Source organism: Xenopus tropicalis, chromosome 4, assembly GCF_000004195.4.
Source record: "Xenopus tropicalis strain Nigerian chromosome 4, UCB_Xtro_10.0, whole genome shotgun sequence".
In the NCBI taxonomy this organism is placed as follows: Eukaryota; Metazoa; Chordata; class Amphibia; order Anura; family Pipidae; genus Xenopus; species Xenopus tropicalis.
In genome coordinates, this window is record NC_030680.2 from 12544345 (window position 1) to 12563735 (window position 19391).

General features: G+C 41.9%; 1 protein-coding gene across 1 annotated transcript in view; it reads right to left on the reverse strand.

Moving 5' to 3' along the window:
* Nucleotides 1-19391, reverse strand: part of ano1 (anoctamin 1, calcium activated chloride channel) — a 128297-nt gene that overhangs the window by 17901 nt on the left and 91005 nt on the right. The window contains 9 exon segments of the mRNA NM_001130327.1: nucleotides 6475-6635; nucleotides 8821-8955; nucleotides 10155-10219; nucleotides 13073-13111; nucleotides 13568-13623; nucleotides 16736-16787; nucleotides 17095-17149; nucleotides 18594-18745; nucleotides 19146-19244. Of these exon segments, the coding sequence (NP_001123799.1) occupies nucleotides 6475-6635; nucleotides 8821-8955; nucleotides 10155-10219; nucleotides 13073-13111; nucleotides 13568-13623; nucleotides 16736-16787; nucleotides 17095-17149; nucleotides 18594-18745; nucleotides 19146-19244 (814 nt within the window).

The window sequence follows — 19391 nt, forward strand, 5'->3', positions numbered from 1 at the left end:
TAGTTGTAAACAAAGGCTTGAGGGAAGGGGAGAAAGAACGAGTGATCTTTTCACGGTACAGGTATAGGACGACCTGTTATCCAGAATGCTCGGGACCAAGGGTATTCCGGATAAAGGGTCTTTCCGTAATTTGGATCTCCATACCTTAAGTCTACTAAGAAATCAATAAAACATTAATTAAACCCAATAGGATTATTTTACATCCAATAAGGATTAATTATATCTTAGTTGGGATCAAATACAAAGCACAGTTTTATTATTACAGAGAAAAAGGAAAATAAATTTAAAAATCTGAATTATTTGATTAAAATGGGGTCTATGAGAGACAGGCTTTCCGTAATTCTGAGCTTTCTGGATATCGGGTTTCCGGATAAGGGATCCCATACCTGTACAATGAGACTGTGGATGTTACAAATCAGACTTGAAGATGGCATGGATTTGACTGAAGCACCTGGCATACACAGCTATACCTGTTCCCCCCCCCGAGGTTAATATTGCTTTGTAGATACATAATAAATGAAATAATGTCATCCCATACTAGACTATGACTAACTGAATGGTGCCAGAGGGTGTGTTATATGGTTAGGTGGTAGAAGCTGTTGCACATTCAGTGCCACGCCTTAGTTTGAATTTCTGCTGGATGATAAAACTACCCATACTCCAAATACTCTCTTTTTGATCTTACTATGCCACCGGAACCATTATGGTCTATGTTTGCAACAAACCAAATTTAGGATACTTTATGTAAGTGGAAGGAAATGTATTAATTTAATTGGCATTATTGTTAATCCTGAAGTACATGAAATGACAAATAGTGGGTGCATATAAACAGGCCTGGACTGGGAGTCAAAATGGCCCTGCACAGAGGTCCAAACAGCCCCCCCCAGCCCAATAAATAGTGACTGTCTGTGGCACCTTACAACAGCCCCTCTGGCATTCCCAGTACCCAGAGGCACAAACAGCCCCCCCAGCCCAATAAATAGTGACTGTCTGTGGCACCTTACAGCCCCCCTGGCATTCCCAGTACCCAGAGGCACAAACAGCCCCCCCCAGCCCAATAAATAGTGACTGTCTGTGGCACCTTACAGCCCCCCTGGCATTCCCAGTACCCAGAGGCACAAACAGCCCCCCCAGCCCAATAAATAGTGACTGTCTGTGGCACCTTACAGCAGCCCCCCTGGCATTCCCAGTACCCAGAGGCACAAACAGCCCCCCCCTCAGCCCAATAAATAGTGACTGTCTGTGGCACCTTACAACAGCCCCTCTGGCATTTCCAGTACCCAGAGGCACAAACAGCCCCCCCAGCCCAATAAATAGTGACTGTCTGTGGCACCTTACAGCCCCCCTGGCATTCCCAGTACCCAGAGGCACAAACAGCCCCCCCAGCCCAATAAATAGTGAGTGTCTGTGGCACCTTACAGCCCCCCTGGCATTCCCAGTACCCAGAGGCACAAACAGCCCCCCCAGCCCAATAAATAGCGACTGTCTGTGGCACCTTACAGCCCCCCTGGCATTCCCAGTACCCAGAGGCACAAACAGCCCCCCCAGCCCAATAAATAGTGACTGTCTGTGGCACCTTACAGCCCCCCTGGCATTCCCAGTACCCAGAGGCACAAACAGCCCCCCCAGCCCAATAAATAGTGACTGTCTGTGGCACCTTACAGCCCCCCTGGCATTCCCAGTACCCAGAGGCACAAACAGCCCCCCCAGTCCAATAAATAGTGACTGTCTGTGGCACCTTACAGCCCCCCTGGCATTCCCAGTACCCAGAGGCACAAACAGCCCCCCCAGCCCAATAAATAGTGACTGTCTGTGGCACCTTACAGCCCCCCTGGCATTCCCAGTACCCAGAGGCACAAACAGCCCCCCCAGCCCAATAAATAGTGACTGTCTGTGGCACCTTACAGCAGCCCCTCTGGCATTCCCAGTACCCAGAGGCACAAACAGCCCCCCCAGCCCAATAAATAGTGACTGTCTGTGGCACCTTACAGCCCCCCTGGCATTCCCAGTACCCAGAGGCACAAACAGCCCCCCCAGCCCAATAAATAGTGACTGTCTGTGGCACCTTACAGCAGCCCCTCTGGCATTTGCCAGAACCCACACATTGCCAGTCCGGGCCTGCTTATAATTAATACATACTGTATATATACCCTGTGGCAGATATGTATATTAATGACAGATGAAAGTAAAAAAAAACAAAAAAAAAAACAGTTTGCTTAGATTACATCAGAATCTTCTCCCCATGGGGATTTACATAATACCTGTAGGTGGCATTTCCAAAGACAGGGTGAGCAAGGCAGCACAAGGGAATTCAGCTTGGCACGCACATTTTGGCGAGACCTAAACATCCCTGCAGTTAACGTACAACATAACACACATACAGATCCAGTTCACGGCACCGACACATCCAATCAGTCTGTGTGTGACTGGCCGGGGAAACAGACAAGGAGCCAATCACACCCCGAGAAGAAGCGACACATCCCAGTGGAAAGCTCCCGCAGAACAAACAGCTCAGGAAATCTGCAACTTCCCAGCTCCATCCCTCAAACTGGTGACATTTCTGTATTTATACAGAGCAGGATTTATTTAACTTTATGGCACCGCACAAAGACTAGAAAAATGTTAAATGTAACTAATCCTAACATAATAAATGCTTTGTTATATAGGCTCTGTTTCCGTGTTTATGAAGGTTCCGTCCTACAGGGACAAGTTAACCCTCTATCATGGATTTAATCTGACAGGACCTGCTTCTTTTTTCAAAAGCCTCTATCGGCGTTCAGCTCTTTATATCAGTCTTGTAGGAAACACAGGCTTACTCAGGAACATTCCAGCACCCTAAGGTGGCCATACACAAACTGATATATGGAACAAAGTACAGTAGTGGGTGCGTGTATGGTGGGAGAAGAGGCAACCGATAAAGGCAAAAGCCTCGGATATTGGTTGCCTCATTGTTTGGACAGGATGGAAAATTTGAAGGTGCCCAACAAATATTTTCCATACTGTCATTGGCAAAACATTAAAGCTGAATTGTCAGATAGGGGTATAATTATTTTGCTTCTACCTGAAAATCCAACGATTCAGCTCTTAATGTTAGGAAAGAAAAGAAAAGATCTTTTCTGGGGACCAATGGTCGCAGGAAGGATCATGAGGTTTGGGGCACGAGTCTGCTCAGTTCTCTCCTCTCTCCCTTCTCCTCCTTCCCATAAGAATTCATAAGAACGCACTCCCCCCTCGCTTAGAAATGGGTGATCTGAGCTACCAACGACTACAGCTGCAGCAGGAAGCTACGAAAATGGCAGCTGCAATCTTAAGCAAACGGAGGGAGCTTCTAGGGCTCTTTACTCAGGTATGGTAAAGCTTTCTTTGCTTCTCCTTTAAGGTTTAAAACACATGTTCACTGTCCTTAAATAACTAATTTCAAGTCTAGAGGCTGGAGATAAGAGTCAGTAAGCTCACAGAGAAGTTCACCTAAGGATCCTATGCCTGCTCTAATGAGTCTTCCGGGGGGGGGGGTAATTTTGGTAAACGAAAACTGCAGCCACAGGCGCAATGTGGTTATCCTGATACCAGATGGTACATTTTTTCATTTTCCTTTATTGGGTTTTACAGTGTGCAAGCTGGTGCCCAAGCACAGCTTTGGTCCCGTCGCTGGGAGGCCGATAAACATATTTCTACCACTTCACTCAGGAAGTTCTCAGAGAAAATGCAGTTGAAATCTGGGAAACAACTTCTGACCATATGGCAAACACAATCATTGTCACAAACCCGCTGAGACTAAGCGATCTCTAGGGATCCTCTGAGAACCAAATACTAACAGATGTGCCTAATCCCTTTTTTTATATTGTAAATAAATAGCATGCACTTAAAAGAAGCACCAGAAGGATTCCCTCTGTACAGTATTAAAACGGGAGACTCAAATATATTAAGGATAGGGAAAACCCAGCACAGACAAGAGCAACATTTCCCAGCAGTCCAGGTACAAATAAAAATGATTTCTATCTCATGATGGCTATGGCATGTCGTGTGTAGGTTTATGTTGGCCAAACCATATTATGTGTATGTTACGGATTATTTAGGCTCATGGGGACTGGGGTGATTTAAGGTGGCCATACACATTAAGATCCGCTCGCTTGGTGAGGTCGCAAAGCGAGCAGATCTTCTCCCGATATCCCCCACCTACGGGTGGGCGATATCGGGTGAATTTAGGTTAATTTGGTCAAATTTAAACGGTGGTAATGGGCGCAGTTGGTTCCGGGATCTGCTTCCATTTCAACTAAATTTTTTAACCTGCCGGATTGATATCTGGCCGATTTCAGGCAGGCCCGTCGTTGGTACCACTACACGGGCTGATAAGCTGCCGAATCGGTCCAAGAGATATCGGCAGCTGGATGGCCCGTGTATGGCCACCTTTAGTTTACAAGACAATGAAGGTTGTTAGTAAAGCTGCATACTTGGGAGCACCTTAGGGTGAAGACACACTGAGCTACTAGTAGCAGCTACTTTTTTATGGCTACTAAACTCCAGACAGTACCCTACCATAGATAATACTGAGAATTGCCTCTGTTAAAACACACGTAGAGACAATTATCAGTAAATGATCAGCATTGTTTATCTTAGTGGCCACGACAAGAAGCTGCTACTAGTAGCTGTGTGAGTCTTCGCCCTTAATGTTGGGTGTCTCACTGCTCTGCTCGGTGAATACTTGACTGCAGAAAGGCTTTTTATACCATAAGGATCACCAGATAGGTCCCCCAACATTGATACCCCCAGTTCTATGTGAACAGTGTTTTACAAATGCGCTTTCATGGAAGCTCAGTAAAACTGTCTCTGGGAAGGCGTGCTCTTAAACACATTTCCTATATATAAACACACAAGAGAGTTTACACTGTAAATTGTTTTCCAAATGACCATTTTTGTTTTTGTAAGAAGATCTCTGCAACAAATTCATGCACATGTTCTAACCAGCAGAGTGACTGTGCAAGGTAACCACCCTGACGGTCACCTAGGGAGACTCATTATTAAAAACAAACAAGGTGCTCTGGCACCTGAAGAGAAGAAAAAAAAAAAAAACGTGAAACCAAATTGGATTGTTTAGGGCACAGGACATTATATAAATATATAAAACGCCACATATCAGGTTTCGTGTCTTTCAAATTTGTCGCTGCTTGCAAGCTTTCCCTAAGATCTTATAAATAATTACAGTTTTTACATTGGACTATTTAAATGCTTGTGTGCAGTGATCAGTTTCTAAATACCCTTTCACTCTGCCAGAAAACAGGTCCAACTGCAAAGAAATATGGTAGGAAGAGGGTTTTTTTTCTGATCACAACCAGACAAAGCCATATTTAAGTTAAGGGTGAAGACACACAGAGCAACTAGTAGCAGCTATTTTTTCACAGCTACTAAACTCCAGAAAATCCCCTGCCACAGACAATACTGAGAATTGCCTCTGCTAAAACACACGTAGAGACAATTATCAGTAAATGATCAGCATTGTCTATTTTAGTAGCCACGACAAGTAGCTGCTACTAGTAGTTCTGTGTGTCTTCACCCTAAACTACCATGCCTGCGGTTCATTAGGTAGCACACCAAAGGATCAACAAACACACAAATCTGGGTCTTTAGGGTGAAGACACACAGAGCTACTAGTAGAAGCTACTCGTTACAACTACTAAAATAGACAATGCTGATCATTTATTGATAATTGTCTCTACGTGTTTTAGCAGAGGCAATTCTCAGGAGCAATGGGACCAAGGACTGCATCAGCCCAATCCAACGGGAAAATCAAACCTGCCCAATTTATGGCCAGTTATCGGTCGAGGAGGTCCATACACAGGCACATGAGCTGCCAAATTGATCTAAGAGCAGTGGTACACGGGGAGATTAATCGCCCCGCAACAAATCTTCGTTGTTGCGGGCAATTAATCTCCCCACAATGCCATCCCACTGACTAGAATGTAAATCGCTGGTGGGATGGCATAAGCGTCGCTGCGATGTCCCGCAGTCGCTCAAAGTTTCCTCTCAAGACAACTTCGGGCGACTGCGGGACATTGCAGCGATGCGTATGCCATCACACTGCCGATTTTCATTCTAGCCGGTGGGATGGCATTGCGGGGAGATTAGTCACCTGCGACAATGAAGATTTGTCACGGGGCGACTAATCTCCTCATGTACCACTGCCCTAAAGGTCTCAAATCAGAAGCTTAAATCTCCCCGTGTGCGGCCAACCTAAGAGTACAAGTGTGAAGGCACAGGAGCAATTTCAAAGAAAATCCAATTTTACTTCCCGCCCAAAAAATATACTGTACAGATACAGATATAACACAAATACAATAAAAATGGAATAAACAAGAGTAGGCCATTCATTAACCAGTTCTGGATCTAGCATATGTAATATAATTCACTGTGTGAAATTGTGTGTGCATTTATATGACCAGGAGACTTCTGATAGGAATCCTGATTGGCCATTCTTACCCCATAAAGCCATGAAGACTGAGAAGAATACTGTAGCTGGGTTGTCAAAGAGATGGCTGGCCCTGGCTGTACCACACGCAGAGCTCATCTTCCAGTAGTTACAAGTCCTGTCGCACAGGGGGCACATGGTAATGTTGTATCTATTGTCACACATCTCCATGCTAGGAAGAAAAACGTTGGTTTAGAAATGGGGTTTGCTGAACATGCTGTTTGTTATTTTAATCACAAACAAATATGAGGTTTTTTTTTGGTCCTTGCAAGGTAGATAATTAGATAACCAGTATAAAACCTCCCTCCTTTTCAGGCTCCCATAATGCAGGGGGATTATATGCACCCTGGTAACCGAATTAACTACCTTTCAAGGACAAGTAGCTTCATTGTCCCTGTTTGCCCAGTTTAGCTCAATAAATAACACACAAGTTTTTCGGCTAGTGCCACACGGGGCGGATTCTCAGCCTGAGGATAAATGCAGGCCAAGAATCTGCCCCTACGCTTGAAGAATCAGAAACCACAAATCCACTATTTTCGGATTCGGCCGAACCCCAAATCCTTCATAAAGGATTCGGGCAAATACAGAACCCAATCTACATATGTAAATTTGGATACAGAAGGGTTAAAAGTTACTTCCGTGTTTATGTGACAAAAAGTCATGTGATCTTAAGGATTCGGTTTGGCCAGGAGCATGGATTTGGCCGAATTCTGCTGAAAATGGCTGAATCCCAAACTGAATCCTGGATTCGGTGCATCCCTAGTTGTGGCTGCACCCAGGGTCATTACGTTGGCCCAGTTGCAGCCACACTAAGCAGAATTCAACACAAAACTGGCTGAGGCTGAAGCGTTGACTTCAGGCGCAGCCACAATTATCAGATTTTTATGCTTATTAGTAAGCTATAAAAGAATCTTATGAGACTGGATTATACATATCAATATTTCAAAATAGGTAATTGTTATTCTCTATATGGTCCCCAACCATGTCTGTTTTGGTTTGGGTCACAGAACAAGTTCTGACTTGTACAAACATCAGAACTGATTGTGACAGCACAATGGGCAATTAAGAACAGTCTTGTCATTTGAAAGGGTTTAAGAAATATGCAGTTCAAGAAATAATAATGCTTGTGCTGTTTTATCACAGTTAAGGTGTTATTTAATATGGCACAGCCTCATGAGCAGGAGTTAAAGAACATAGCACGGAGTAACGGTCGCATTGAGGGCCTAACAAAACAAAAAACCGCATGTGTAAAACGTATGAAATATACAGACAATATTTTACTACGTCTATACGAGCCTGCTCCTCACAAACTAAAAACATTTCATTTTATCCAAGTACAGGTATGGGACAAGTTATATAGAATGCTCGGGACCTGGGGGTATCTGGATAAGGGGCCTTTCTAGAATTCGGATCTCCTATCTTAAAAAAATATTTAAACAGTAATTAAACTCAATAGGATTGTTTTGGCTCCAATAAGGGGTAATTATATCTTAGTTGGGATCAAGTACAGGTACTGTTTTATTATTACAGAGAAAAGGGAATCATTTAACCATTAAATAAACCCAATAGGGCTGTTCTGCCCCCAATAAGGGGTAATTATATCTTAGTTGGGATCAAGTACAGGTACTGTTTTATTATTACAGAGAAAAGGGAATCATTTAACCATTAAATAAACCCAATAGGGCTGTTCTGCCCCAATAAGGGGTAATTATATCTTAGTTGGGATCAAGTACAGGTACTGTTGTATTATTACAGAGAAAAGGGAATAATTTAACCATGAAATAAACCCAATAGGGCTGTTCTGCCCCAATAAGGGGTAATTATATCTTAGTTGGGATCAAGTACAGGTACTGTTTTATTATTACAGAGAAAAGGGAATAATTTAACCATGAAATAAACCCAATAGGGCTGTTCTGCCCCCAATAAGGGGTAATTATATCTTAGTTGGGATCAAGTACAGGTACGGTTTTATTATTACAGAGAAAAAGGAAACCATTTTTAAAAAAGTGAATTATTTGATTAAAACAGAGTCTACGCGAGACGGCCTTTCCGTAATTCAGAACTTTCTGTATAATGGGTTTCCGGATAAGGGGTCCGATACCCGTAGCTGGTTACATACGTACACGGTTGTGGAATATTCAACACACTCATTCAATCAGATCTAGTTTTTATTTCCTCTGGTGTCCATATATACATACTTTCATATTGTAAATAGAACAGCCCCTCAGTACTCACTGTATGTGCCGGTTATGAGAAAAAGTTAACTCTTGGCAGTCTAAGTGACCGCATAGCTTTTGTTTGTTTCCCTGTATGAGGAACCACTTCTTCTATTTGTAAGGAATGTCACTGGGCTTTACCTTGGAATATCCTCATCAACGGTGGCACATCCATACAGGAACACTATTATTCCCACAATTGAAGCTGGAATAAGCATCTGAGTATAAACTCCCAGCCAGGCAAAGTACAAGCCTATCTTCTCCCCAAAATATTTCCTAGAGAAGCAAGAGACAAAAGACACAGAAAAAAAACGTTCAGTTCTAGGAGCTTATATTTGATCTCACAAAGTCACAGTCCCTTTTCATCTACAGGTCAACTAATGTTCTGTGGGTGCAAACGCCTCAAGTAAGGCACGGATATGTATTTAAAGGGGTAGTTCACTTTTAAATTAACTTTTAATATGTTGTAGACATTGATAATCTAGCTTTTTATTTTTGCATTTTTCAACTTAACATAAAAGTACAAAAAGAACAAAAATCAGAGGGGGAGCAGGTTGAAAGAGTAAGGAAGAGGGAAGAGAGGCAGAGTGTAGAGCTGGGGAGATTGGAACCAGTTTGTCTTCATTGTTGTGGTATGCTGTCTATGGAGTTTTCTGGGGTTTCATGGAAGATCAACCAGGGGCCCCATATTGCATGAAATTTTTTAGGACAACCCTGTGCGAGGTAGGTCAGCTTCTGGTTGGTAAGGGTGTTGTTGACTAGAGTTCTCCAGAATGGTAGGGTTTCGGTGGAGGCAAGGATTTCCATTGTAAAAGAATGGCTTTTTTGGCATAGTAGAGAAGCTGGAGGTAGCAAAGTCTGGAGTGGTGTGTAAGACCTAAGTCCTCTGCCACTCCCAGTAGGCAAACAATTGGTGACAGAATCTGGGGAAGGCTTAGGGCATCAGAGATATAGTTAACGATTTCTCTCCAAAAGTTCTGCACAGCTGGACAGCCGGGGAACATCTTGGAAAGCCTGTGTGGCGTAAGGTATACCCGGTTAAGGAACTTCATTTGTATATACCTGTCTGCTATAGATATTGCCAAGTCTGGAATTTGCTTTAAAGGATCGACCCTTATTTCTTTAGTTAAGCTAGGTATGTCACGCATCCATTTCTAGTTATTCAGCTTTTTGTTTAGCACCTTTGCGTTTGGTATTTTAGCAGCTAGGGTCTCTTTTACTCTAGTAACCAGGCAGCGGTTAAAGCAAAAGATAGGAATATGAATAGTAAAAGAGTCTGCGCAGAAAGATAAGGAATAAAAGTTAACAATAAATATGTAGCCTTACAGAGCAATAGTTTTTGGCTGCCAGGGTCAGTGACCCCCATTTGAAAGCTAGGAAGTGGCAGAAGAGAAAGGCTAATAATTCAAATACGACAAAAAAAAAAATAATGAAAACCAATTGCAGGAATAGCAACAGTATTATAATTCTCTTACCTGACAAGGTCAATTGGTTGGTACTTGTAAAAAACGCTGTAACTTGCCCACTCGTCACACAGCAGCTAAGAGACACATTATATATAGTTAGTTTTCAGAGACTACAAGTATTTAAATATCTTTAAAACTCATGAAAAAAATATATACCTGGGGCATAAAATATATAGTAAATATATACACATTAAACAGGTTTAATGCTATACATACTTCCTGGGAAAACAAAGTGCATCAAGGCTGTTTTTGCTTAATCACAAGCGGGAAAAAAGGCACAGGTTACATAGCAGATAAACTCTGTAGAATACAATGGTGTCTTATCTGTTATCTGCTATGTAACCTGTGCCTTTTCTCCTTTTGAATGGCTGCCCCCATGGGTTTTTATATAAACTATAGTAGTGTTTCTGAGGCAAACACACCAGTTTTACCAGTGCAGGGCAGCAGTACATTATAGTTTAATTTCTGTAATATATTTTCAATTTTTTGGTGTTACTGTTTAGTTCAATAACATACTAAAAGTTAACTTAAAGCTCAACTACCCCTATAAATCCATTGAAATGAATGTAAATTGCAAAGCAGCTTTAAATTACATTTCCTTTCAAGTATGGAAAACAACCCTAGCTGGTTATTCCTCCTCTATCAAATTGGTCAGTATAATGCTTCGAGGCACGTAGACTCCTGGTATACATATATATATATATGACAGTCATATACATTCACCACTCCATTAAACGAGTTTCTATTGCTCCAGAGAGCAATGGCACTAAACTTTCCCCTACTCTATGCGACGCCTGTCATTGCACCTATTGATATTAGGTTTGTATACAACTGCTTGCCAACAATAAAATAAAATTTAATAAATCACACGCTCCAATGAATAATTCTCTGTGCAGGTGTTGCTTCCAGAGACAGTCTGAAACTTGGCTGGTAAGTGTTCCGACTGAGGCTAAGTATCGCCCCCTTCCTACCCACACACACAGACAACTTGGCGAGTGTTCTAGATATACTCAAACACATCACAACTTCCCTGTGCTTATCAGTATCACTAGGAATAAAAGCTCAAGAGACACTGTGGTTCCATGGCAAGACTTTGCTACTATAGCCTGTCACTTTTGGTGGCAGTAAGACAAAGTGTGTTTTTCTATTTTTGTTTACACTACTGTACCAAGGTATATTTTATACTATTATACTGGGATAACGTGAGAAACCCTTGCCTTACATATTTATGATGCTTTGATTTGCACATACATATATATATTTAACAATTTTGAATTCCCCAGAATAGGTTCCAAATACCCGTATATACTCGAGTATAAGCCGATCCGAATATAAGCCGAGGTACCTAATTTTACCTAAGAAAACTGGAAAAACTTATTGACTCGAGTATAAGCTTAGGGTGGGAAATGCAGCAGCAACTGCTAGGTTTCATTAAAATAAATACCACTAAAATTACATTAAATGAGGCATCAGTGGGGTATATGTTTTTAAATATTTATTTCAAATAAAAACTGTAAACTAGCTCTGTAAGTGGAGGGTCAACAAAAACAATTGTTTTATCAACAATGATACCTTAAGAGTACTCAGCAACCAAGCTAAAACACAAAGAGTTAAAAGCCTTCAAAACTATATATAGTTTATATAGAATATAAAGTGAAATGTCTAGTGCAGAATGGGACAGGTGAGGATGGTAGATGAAGATAAATTTGGGAGCGGGCCAGGGCACTGGAGGGTTTGGTTGCAGGTGGCCTAATTTGCACACAAAGGAGAGAGGGTGCTAGTCTGGAGGGACCCATGGCACCCGACTCGAGTATAAGCCGAGGGTGACTTTTTGAGCACATTTTGGGTGCTGAAAAACTAGGCTTATACTCGAGTATATACAGTACATATGGTTTTAAGAAATACCATACTGTTAGTACATTTTTTTTTTTTTGCTACATATGACCACCCAGGCTGTCTTTGTAAATCAAAATTACAACAAACTTTTACATTTTAGAGGTCTCTTATAGCCACGTGTTTGCTACTCTATCAGTACAGGGTATCGATTATTAAGCTATTCATAGTTGGGTCACTGGGTTACCTCGGTGTTTAGTACAATGGCGATAGAGCTTGTCAGGGCTAAAATGTCAAACAAAACAAGGGAGATTATAATCTTATGATTCTTATCTCCTTTACGTTTAGGCTCCTGCCAAACTGGGCGGATTCTCAGCCTGCGAACGAACATAGGCCAAGATCCACCGTATGCTTCAAAAAGCTTATTGTTGTGCCTGCACCTGGAGCTATTGCTTCGGCCTGGTTGCAGGCACACACAGCCGATTTCGGCACGAAACTGCTCCATATGCAGTTATGCACAGAAATCAGCTCCGTGTGCCTGCATCCAGGCCGAACCTATAGCCCCAGGTGTAAGGACAACAATAAGCATAGGGACCGATTCTCGGCTTGCTTTTATCTGCCCTGTTTGGCAATAAATCACAAGGCTGTGGAATGTAACATAAAACTACAAACAAAATTCAGAAAGACCAGTTCCCCGAACTCTGAGGAAAGCAGAGAAAGACATGGACGCAAGAAAGCCCTTTTTGACTGCTGCAGCCATCAGTGGCAGTCTCTCCTGCTCTCATCACTTCCTATAATAATCTGTGCTTAGTGGTAACTTATAAGCATTTGCTCAAAAATACTCGACTGACTAGGGGGTCAATCTGTCACCACATTCAAGGTGCAGTGCTTTCCTTGATAGAATGTTGAATGTGATCAATCACTTCCCATTTATTGGCAACCGACCTGTAACATGTTCAAGGCGCACATGCTCCATCTAGGATACGTCACCAATAAAATACTCATGTCACAATATCAACAGTACAATGTCAGATGATAGAAACTGCAAACAACAACAACTGCATACTGCCTCGGGTACTGTTATAACCACTCACCTTCCTATCATTGGCTTCGGCTTCACTTTCATAGTCACCCTAGATAAGAGAAAAAAAGTTACTTATATAGCATACTGCGCCAGCGCATAACTGCTCTAGGCAAATATATATATGTGTAAAAAACATGTATTTCTGTATATAATGCAAACAACCTAGAAAGCATTTAAACGGGAAACAGGGTGTGACTTGCCCGATGCATTAACTGTTGATCTGTATTGTATGGGTGTGTGTGCTTTGTGCCTTTGTAGTGACAGGAATTTTAAAATTGCGTAATATAATGTTCCTACAATGCACTTCAGGTAAAACCATAGCTCAAAGCTGCAGGTATCACAACAGACCCAGAAACTGGGTGAGAAGTCCATCACAAGAGGTATATTATTTGCCAAATCTCAGCCAGCTTTATGTAAAGCCTCTATGACAGACCAGCTATAGACTGAATTAGGGAGAAAGACACTGTAGGAGACATAGAACAGACTAAGCTTGAGTCATACTCACGTCATGCAGTGGATAGGCAGCGCTGTACACACCATTGGCAAGCAAGCTGGTAATTCCTACAAAAAGAAAAAAAAAAAAAAAAGATAAATGGTTTCATTTTTACACCCAACCAAAGAAGTAAAGACAATGGCAAAACTGTGCTGACCTATGCATCTGCACATAAACCCTACAGCACCCCATGTGGTGACTGTCCCAGAAGAGGATGAGAGCGGTTTATCATTAAAGCTAAATGCATATAATGATAGCTGAGGCAGATCATTTCACCTCCGGCTGTCACATCCTTACCGTCACTAGCCTATTGTTCAAACAAGCCATATAATTAGTCTATCTTTAGTTACTTTCCTTTTTTTCACTAATTTAGTCATGAAATATCAGCACCACAGAGACCTATAACAAAGGTCAGTTTGATATGAGACATTAAAGCAAACATTCCCTGTATTATTAGACTGGCAGGGGTGCTAAGTTTCTATCTGGAGTTTGTTGGCATCTTTGACTTATATGAGCCTCCCTCTCCCTCAAGTTGTTGCCTTGTTAAACACAGAGGGTTTAAGGACAGGAAGAGCAAAATGTTAATTTAAAGCACTATAATTTACGGCATGCATGCTAATTTAAAGCTGCAACTGTCAGCGAAATGCCAGGCCAGGGAGTTATGGTACTCCTGCTTTAGTGGCATTACTCAAGAACTTCTGATGAGAAGAACTCGGTAACAAATATTGCAATAGATAGAAATAAATAAGAAGTACAAAGTTGAAGTAGAAAGGGTTCATCAGCCCTGGCTGTATAATAACAATAGAGAGGCCTATGGATTTCTTTCAAAACTAAAACAGCTAAGGAGTCCCTTCATGCACAAATGGTTGCTCTATGGGACAAACTGCAATCTAAGTTGTCATCAACATTTTCACCAATAGGATTTGGACTGAATTGGGATTATAAAGACCTACAGTTCAAAGGAGACATATGTTAAAATTAAGAATGTACAAGTGCATTATACCCCTCTAAATATAGGATTAATATGCTCCTTTGGCTGAGGACACATGAAGCGTTTGCTCCACTGCTCTCAGCCTTCATTTGTTTTGCAGGCTGAGAGAAGCTCATCCACTCCCATACGCATCTCAGTAAAACTACATAGATAAGTATAGCTTCTGCCTCTGCTCAGCTACATGAAGTGGGGATCGTCCTGATAATGTGTGTTTTGGGGCCCGATCCCTGCATGGATCCGCTTTGTGTAGCCGACCAGAGCTGGAAGCTGTACTTGTAAATGCAGTTTTACTGAAGTGCGTAAGGGAGCATATCTGCTTCTCATAGCTTGCAAAAAAAAGTTAAACCATTAGGCTGAGAAAAGTGGCACAAATGCTGTGTGCGCCCCAGTGCCGGGCCAAGCTAGCCGGGTGCTGGCAACCCAGTAAAAAGGGCCCAGCACTAGGGGGAGGCAAAAGAAGAGGTATGTGCCTAGCGCCCCATGACTATTGCGCCCTAGGCAGTTGCCCCTTCTGCCTACCCCTAGTTACAGCCTTGGTGTGCCCTCAGCCTTAGAAACAACTTGGTGTTGTAAAAGTCAATCCAGTGGGCATAAGGCAGTTAGCAGATCAACCAGGGCATCACCCCTGATATCAAGATATTCTCAGTGTGACTTTCAATACGCAACACATTTAATAAACAAAATAGCATCACTTGTGCTTAAAGTGCAATGATGTCTGACAGGAGACCCTCCAAATAATGTAAAACTACAACTATCAGCATTCCCGCCAACAGGCATAGGCTGACAAGTTAAGGGCAGCAAGTTGGCCATTCCCAACCTAGTATTATTACCCTAAATGTTTAATGGAGCACAAAAAAAAAACTGCCTAGGATAAACCTAATTCATTCGGGCTTCATAAAACTCATTTCAGCAGTGCTTCAGTTTTTTTCCACATCTACTTTTTAAAAGCAACGATCTACTTAGTTAGTTAGGAAACACTGGTAAGATACTTCAGCCAGTCTTTAAATATTTCCTAAGACGGCTCTCTAAACTTTATGCTGTGAATGGAAAATCCATCTAATTTGCCTACTCCCTTACTCAACACATGGTATAAAAGGGGATGATTGTGCCGTGCTGGTCATACAAACATGAGAACAGTGCCCCTACATTATTAAGATAAGTGGGTGGACTGGGGATGTGGAACCGCTGAATAGTGCTCTGTAAGTAAACATGTTTCCTTGATCTGTAGTAACAAAGAAGTGTCTTAAACGTATAACCAACAGCAAAGGGTGTGGGACATGCCTCAGTGACGGTGCGTGTATAGACTTCTATGCCTTTTACATGCAGGTATGGGAGAAGTTGTGTGGTTGCCAATCTGTTTTATGAAGAGTATTTCACGTGAACATGTAAAAACTGCTGCAGCTATAGGAAAGGACACTTTTAAAAGAAATAGTGTCAGTATCACGGAAACCCCTGAAGCAACATGGAGATGTTTATCCCAGAATTTTTCAGAGTAAAAGGTGCCCATACACCTTCAGATCCGCTCGCTTGGCAATGTTGCCAAGCGAGCGGATCTTCTCCCAATATCCCCCACCCACGGGTGGGCGATATTGGGAGAATCCAGGCTAATTCAATCATTTGGCCCTTGGGCCAAACAATTGAATTATAACGACGGGTATAGGCAAAGTCAGTCCGGGGACCGCATCAACGAGCCGATGTGGTCCCCGATCCGACTAGATTTTCTAACCTGCCCGATTGAGATCTGGCCGATTTCAGGCCAGATATCAGTCGGGCAGGCCTGTCGGTAGTGCCCCTACACGGGCCGATTAGCTGCCGAAGCGGTCTAAGGGACCCATATCGGCAGCTAGAATCGGGCCGTGTATGGGAACCTTATGGCCACATTAATCATCACAACTGGGCCCTAAACCACTGCTCTGCGCACCCTATGGCAGCAGTTCTCAACCTGTGGGTTGGGACCCCTTTGGGGGTCGAATGACCCTTTTACGGGGTCACCTAAGACCATCGGAAAACACATATTTCCGATGGTCTTAGGAATAATGTTATGGTTGGGGGTCACCACAACATAAGGAGCTGTATTCAAGGGTCGCGACATTAGGAAGGTTGAGAACCACTGTCCTATGGGGAGACCCCATTTCAAAACTTAGTAACCTTAGCCATAAACGGTCAGAGATCTCTCATTTTATCCTTACCCATGCTGTATTTAGCTTTGGTGCAGGTTGTTCGCTTGAGGATTTCATACACCTGTTGGTTAGAGGACAGTAGTTATTTGAAAACCTGCCAACAAAACAGGTAAAGTGCAAGATATAAGTCCTCTGAGTGGAATGGTGGAAAGTCTACAGAGACCAAATAAAGACACAAAACACTAAGAAGATGTGGGTGCTTTTATAAGATCAGTTCCCGGAGGCATAATACTCATGGGGAAGCGCTCGCTCTTTATTTCTGTTTAATTGGGAACCAGATGCTGCGGAGCTTTAATCATTGCTAAAAGTGAATAAGGGAGCAATTAACACTTATCTCATTTAGTAGGTGTTAGATCTGTAACACTTACAATGGAACTTCTTGTTTTGCTGTCAAAAAACGAGTCCTTGTCTGACATATCGAATCTGTTCAACAAAGCAGTAAAAAAAAGGCAAAAGGTTAACGCTTTGGGTATGTGTAAATGTGTTACATAAATGATGGTACATAACCAGGACACTTGCCAGTGCAGCAGAATTAAATGGAAAGCGGCACTGCTGTGAATCCACACACTCAGTAGGCAACACACAGGTTAAAGTGTAAAAATGAAAATGGGTAAAATAGTCAGACTGCACAAATTAAAAAATGTTTTTAATATAGTTAGTTAGGCAAAAATGTAATCTATAAAGGCTGGGGTGGGCAGATGTCTAACATAATAGCCAGAACACTTCTTCCTGCTTTCAGCTCTCTAACCAGGGGGGCCACATGGGACATAACTTTTCATCAGTTTATTTGTGAGCACACAGGTCAGATTCAAATGCAAACTAACTAACCAGTTATGTCCAATATGCCCCCCCTCCCTTAAGTCACCATAACACTACTTGCTCCTTTACAGCTCTATAAGCTGTTAGCAGTCAGTAGCCAATCAGCGACTTGAGGGGGGGTATATGGGACATAACTGTTCATTTAGTTTGCTTTTGAATCTGACCTGTGTGCTCACAAACAAACTGATGAACAGTTATGTCCCATGTGCCCCTCTCTAAAGTCACTGGTTAGAGAGCTGAAAGCAGGAAGTAGTGTTCTGGCTATTATGTTAGACATCTGCTCACTCCAGCCTTTATAGATCACATTTTTACCTAACTGTATTACAAATATTTTTTATTTTGCGCAGTCTGTTTTACCCAGTTTCATTTTTATACTGAACTGTTCCTTTAAATCTACCATACAGAGAGACACATGGAAACAACCAATTATTTGCATAAACTCATACTGTGACTATAGATTGATATTCTGAAGCAATTTGCTATTGGTCTTCACGTTTTATTTTTTTGTGGTTTTTCCGTTATTTGAACTTTTTGTTCAGCAGCTCTCCAGTTTGGAATTTCAGTAGCTAATTGGTTGCTAGGGTCTTGATTACCTTAGCAACCAGACAGTGGGTTAAAGGAAAGAATGAATAGGAGAGGGCAATAGAGAAATAGTTTTTGGCTGTCGGGGTCAGTGACCCCCATTTGAAAGCTGGAAAAATGTAGAAGTGGAAGCCAAATAGCTTGAAAACTATAAAAGATATAGCATAATATAAAAAAAAATAAGGACCAACTGCAAGGAATAGGACATTCTATAATATAACAAAAGTTAATGTAAAGGTGAACTACCCCTTTAAGTTACAATGTACTTAAAGAACAGGTCAAAGATTTATTTATACAGATTTTGCCTGTTCCATAGAATGATTTATAGAACCTTGAAGGCTGGGTACAAACTTACAGAAAAAAGCAGCATGTTGGACCTATGCAGAGAACCAATGGGAAAAAGCAGCTAATTATGCCTCCACGTTTTACCCAACAAAGAGATGTAAATAGTACAAGTAATACTCACAAGTGCTGCTTCTCCCTGGAGAAGGGGTAGGAGAGAGGCTTTACTGTCTGGGGTCGGAGCCCAGCAACCTTGGGCTGAATTGGTTCGCTTATTTTCTGAATAAAAGAGCTCAGTTTCTGCATCAGGCCTGGAGTCTGGTTGATTTGATAGAACTGAAACAAACAAAGCAACATCATGGCTTCCAAATAGTTGAATTTAAACATTGTATGGGTTTTGCAGTTATTATTGGAATAGTGTTTGTTATAATTTTTTTTTTATAACATTTGTTCTTCCAAAAGAATAGTGTGACCTTACTAAAGGCCAACTTTCACCAAAAACAAGCTTGTTTAGAAAGCCTGTGTATCCCCACAAGCAGTAACTATCTCACTATTTTAGGGTGTGTACATGAGTTCAATATCCCAAACTTATCCGTTAGATACTTTTTTCCTTTTAAGATGATGTGGGCCTAACAGCAATCTAGACAGAAAGGGCACTATATATAAGTGTGTCCCAATGTTATTTATGAGTATCTGCCGCTGTAAAGCAGTCAGAGCCCATGTTGTGAGCACATACCTTTTTTGTGGGCATCTTGAGTTTCATAAACTCAGCTTCTCTGCACAGAACATTCCAAGGAGCGTGGATCTTTACAAAGCCAACGCCGTGCTGTTTAGTCTGCAGCAAAAGGATAAGAAGTGAATTGAAATTAGTTGGTTTTTCCCATGTGGCATAGGATCACAATACTGCACATTTGCCAAAATATACATACAAGGTATGCCGCGAGTGCAAAGTATGGAGTTCAATTCCCAACTGCCACCATAT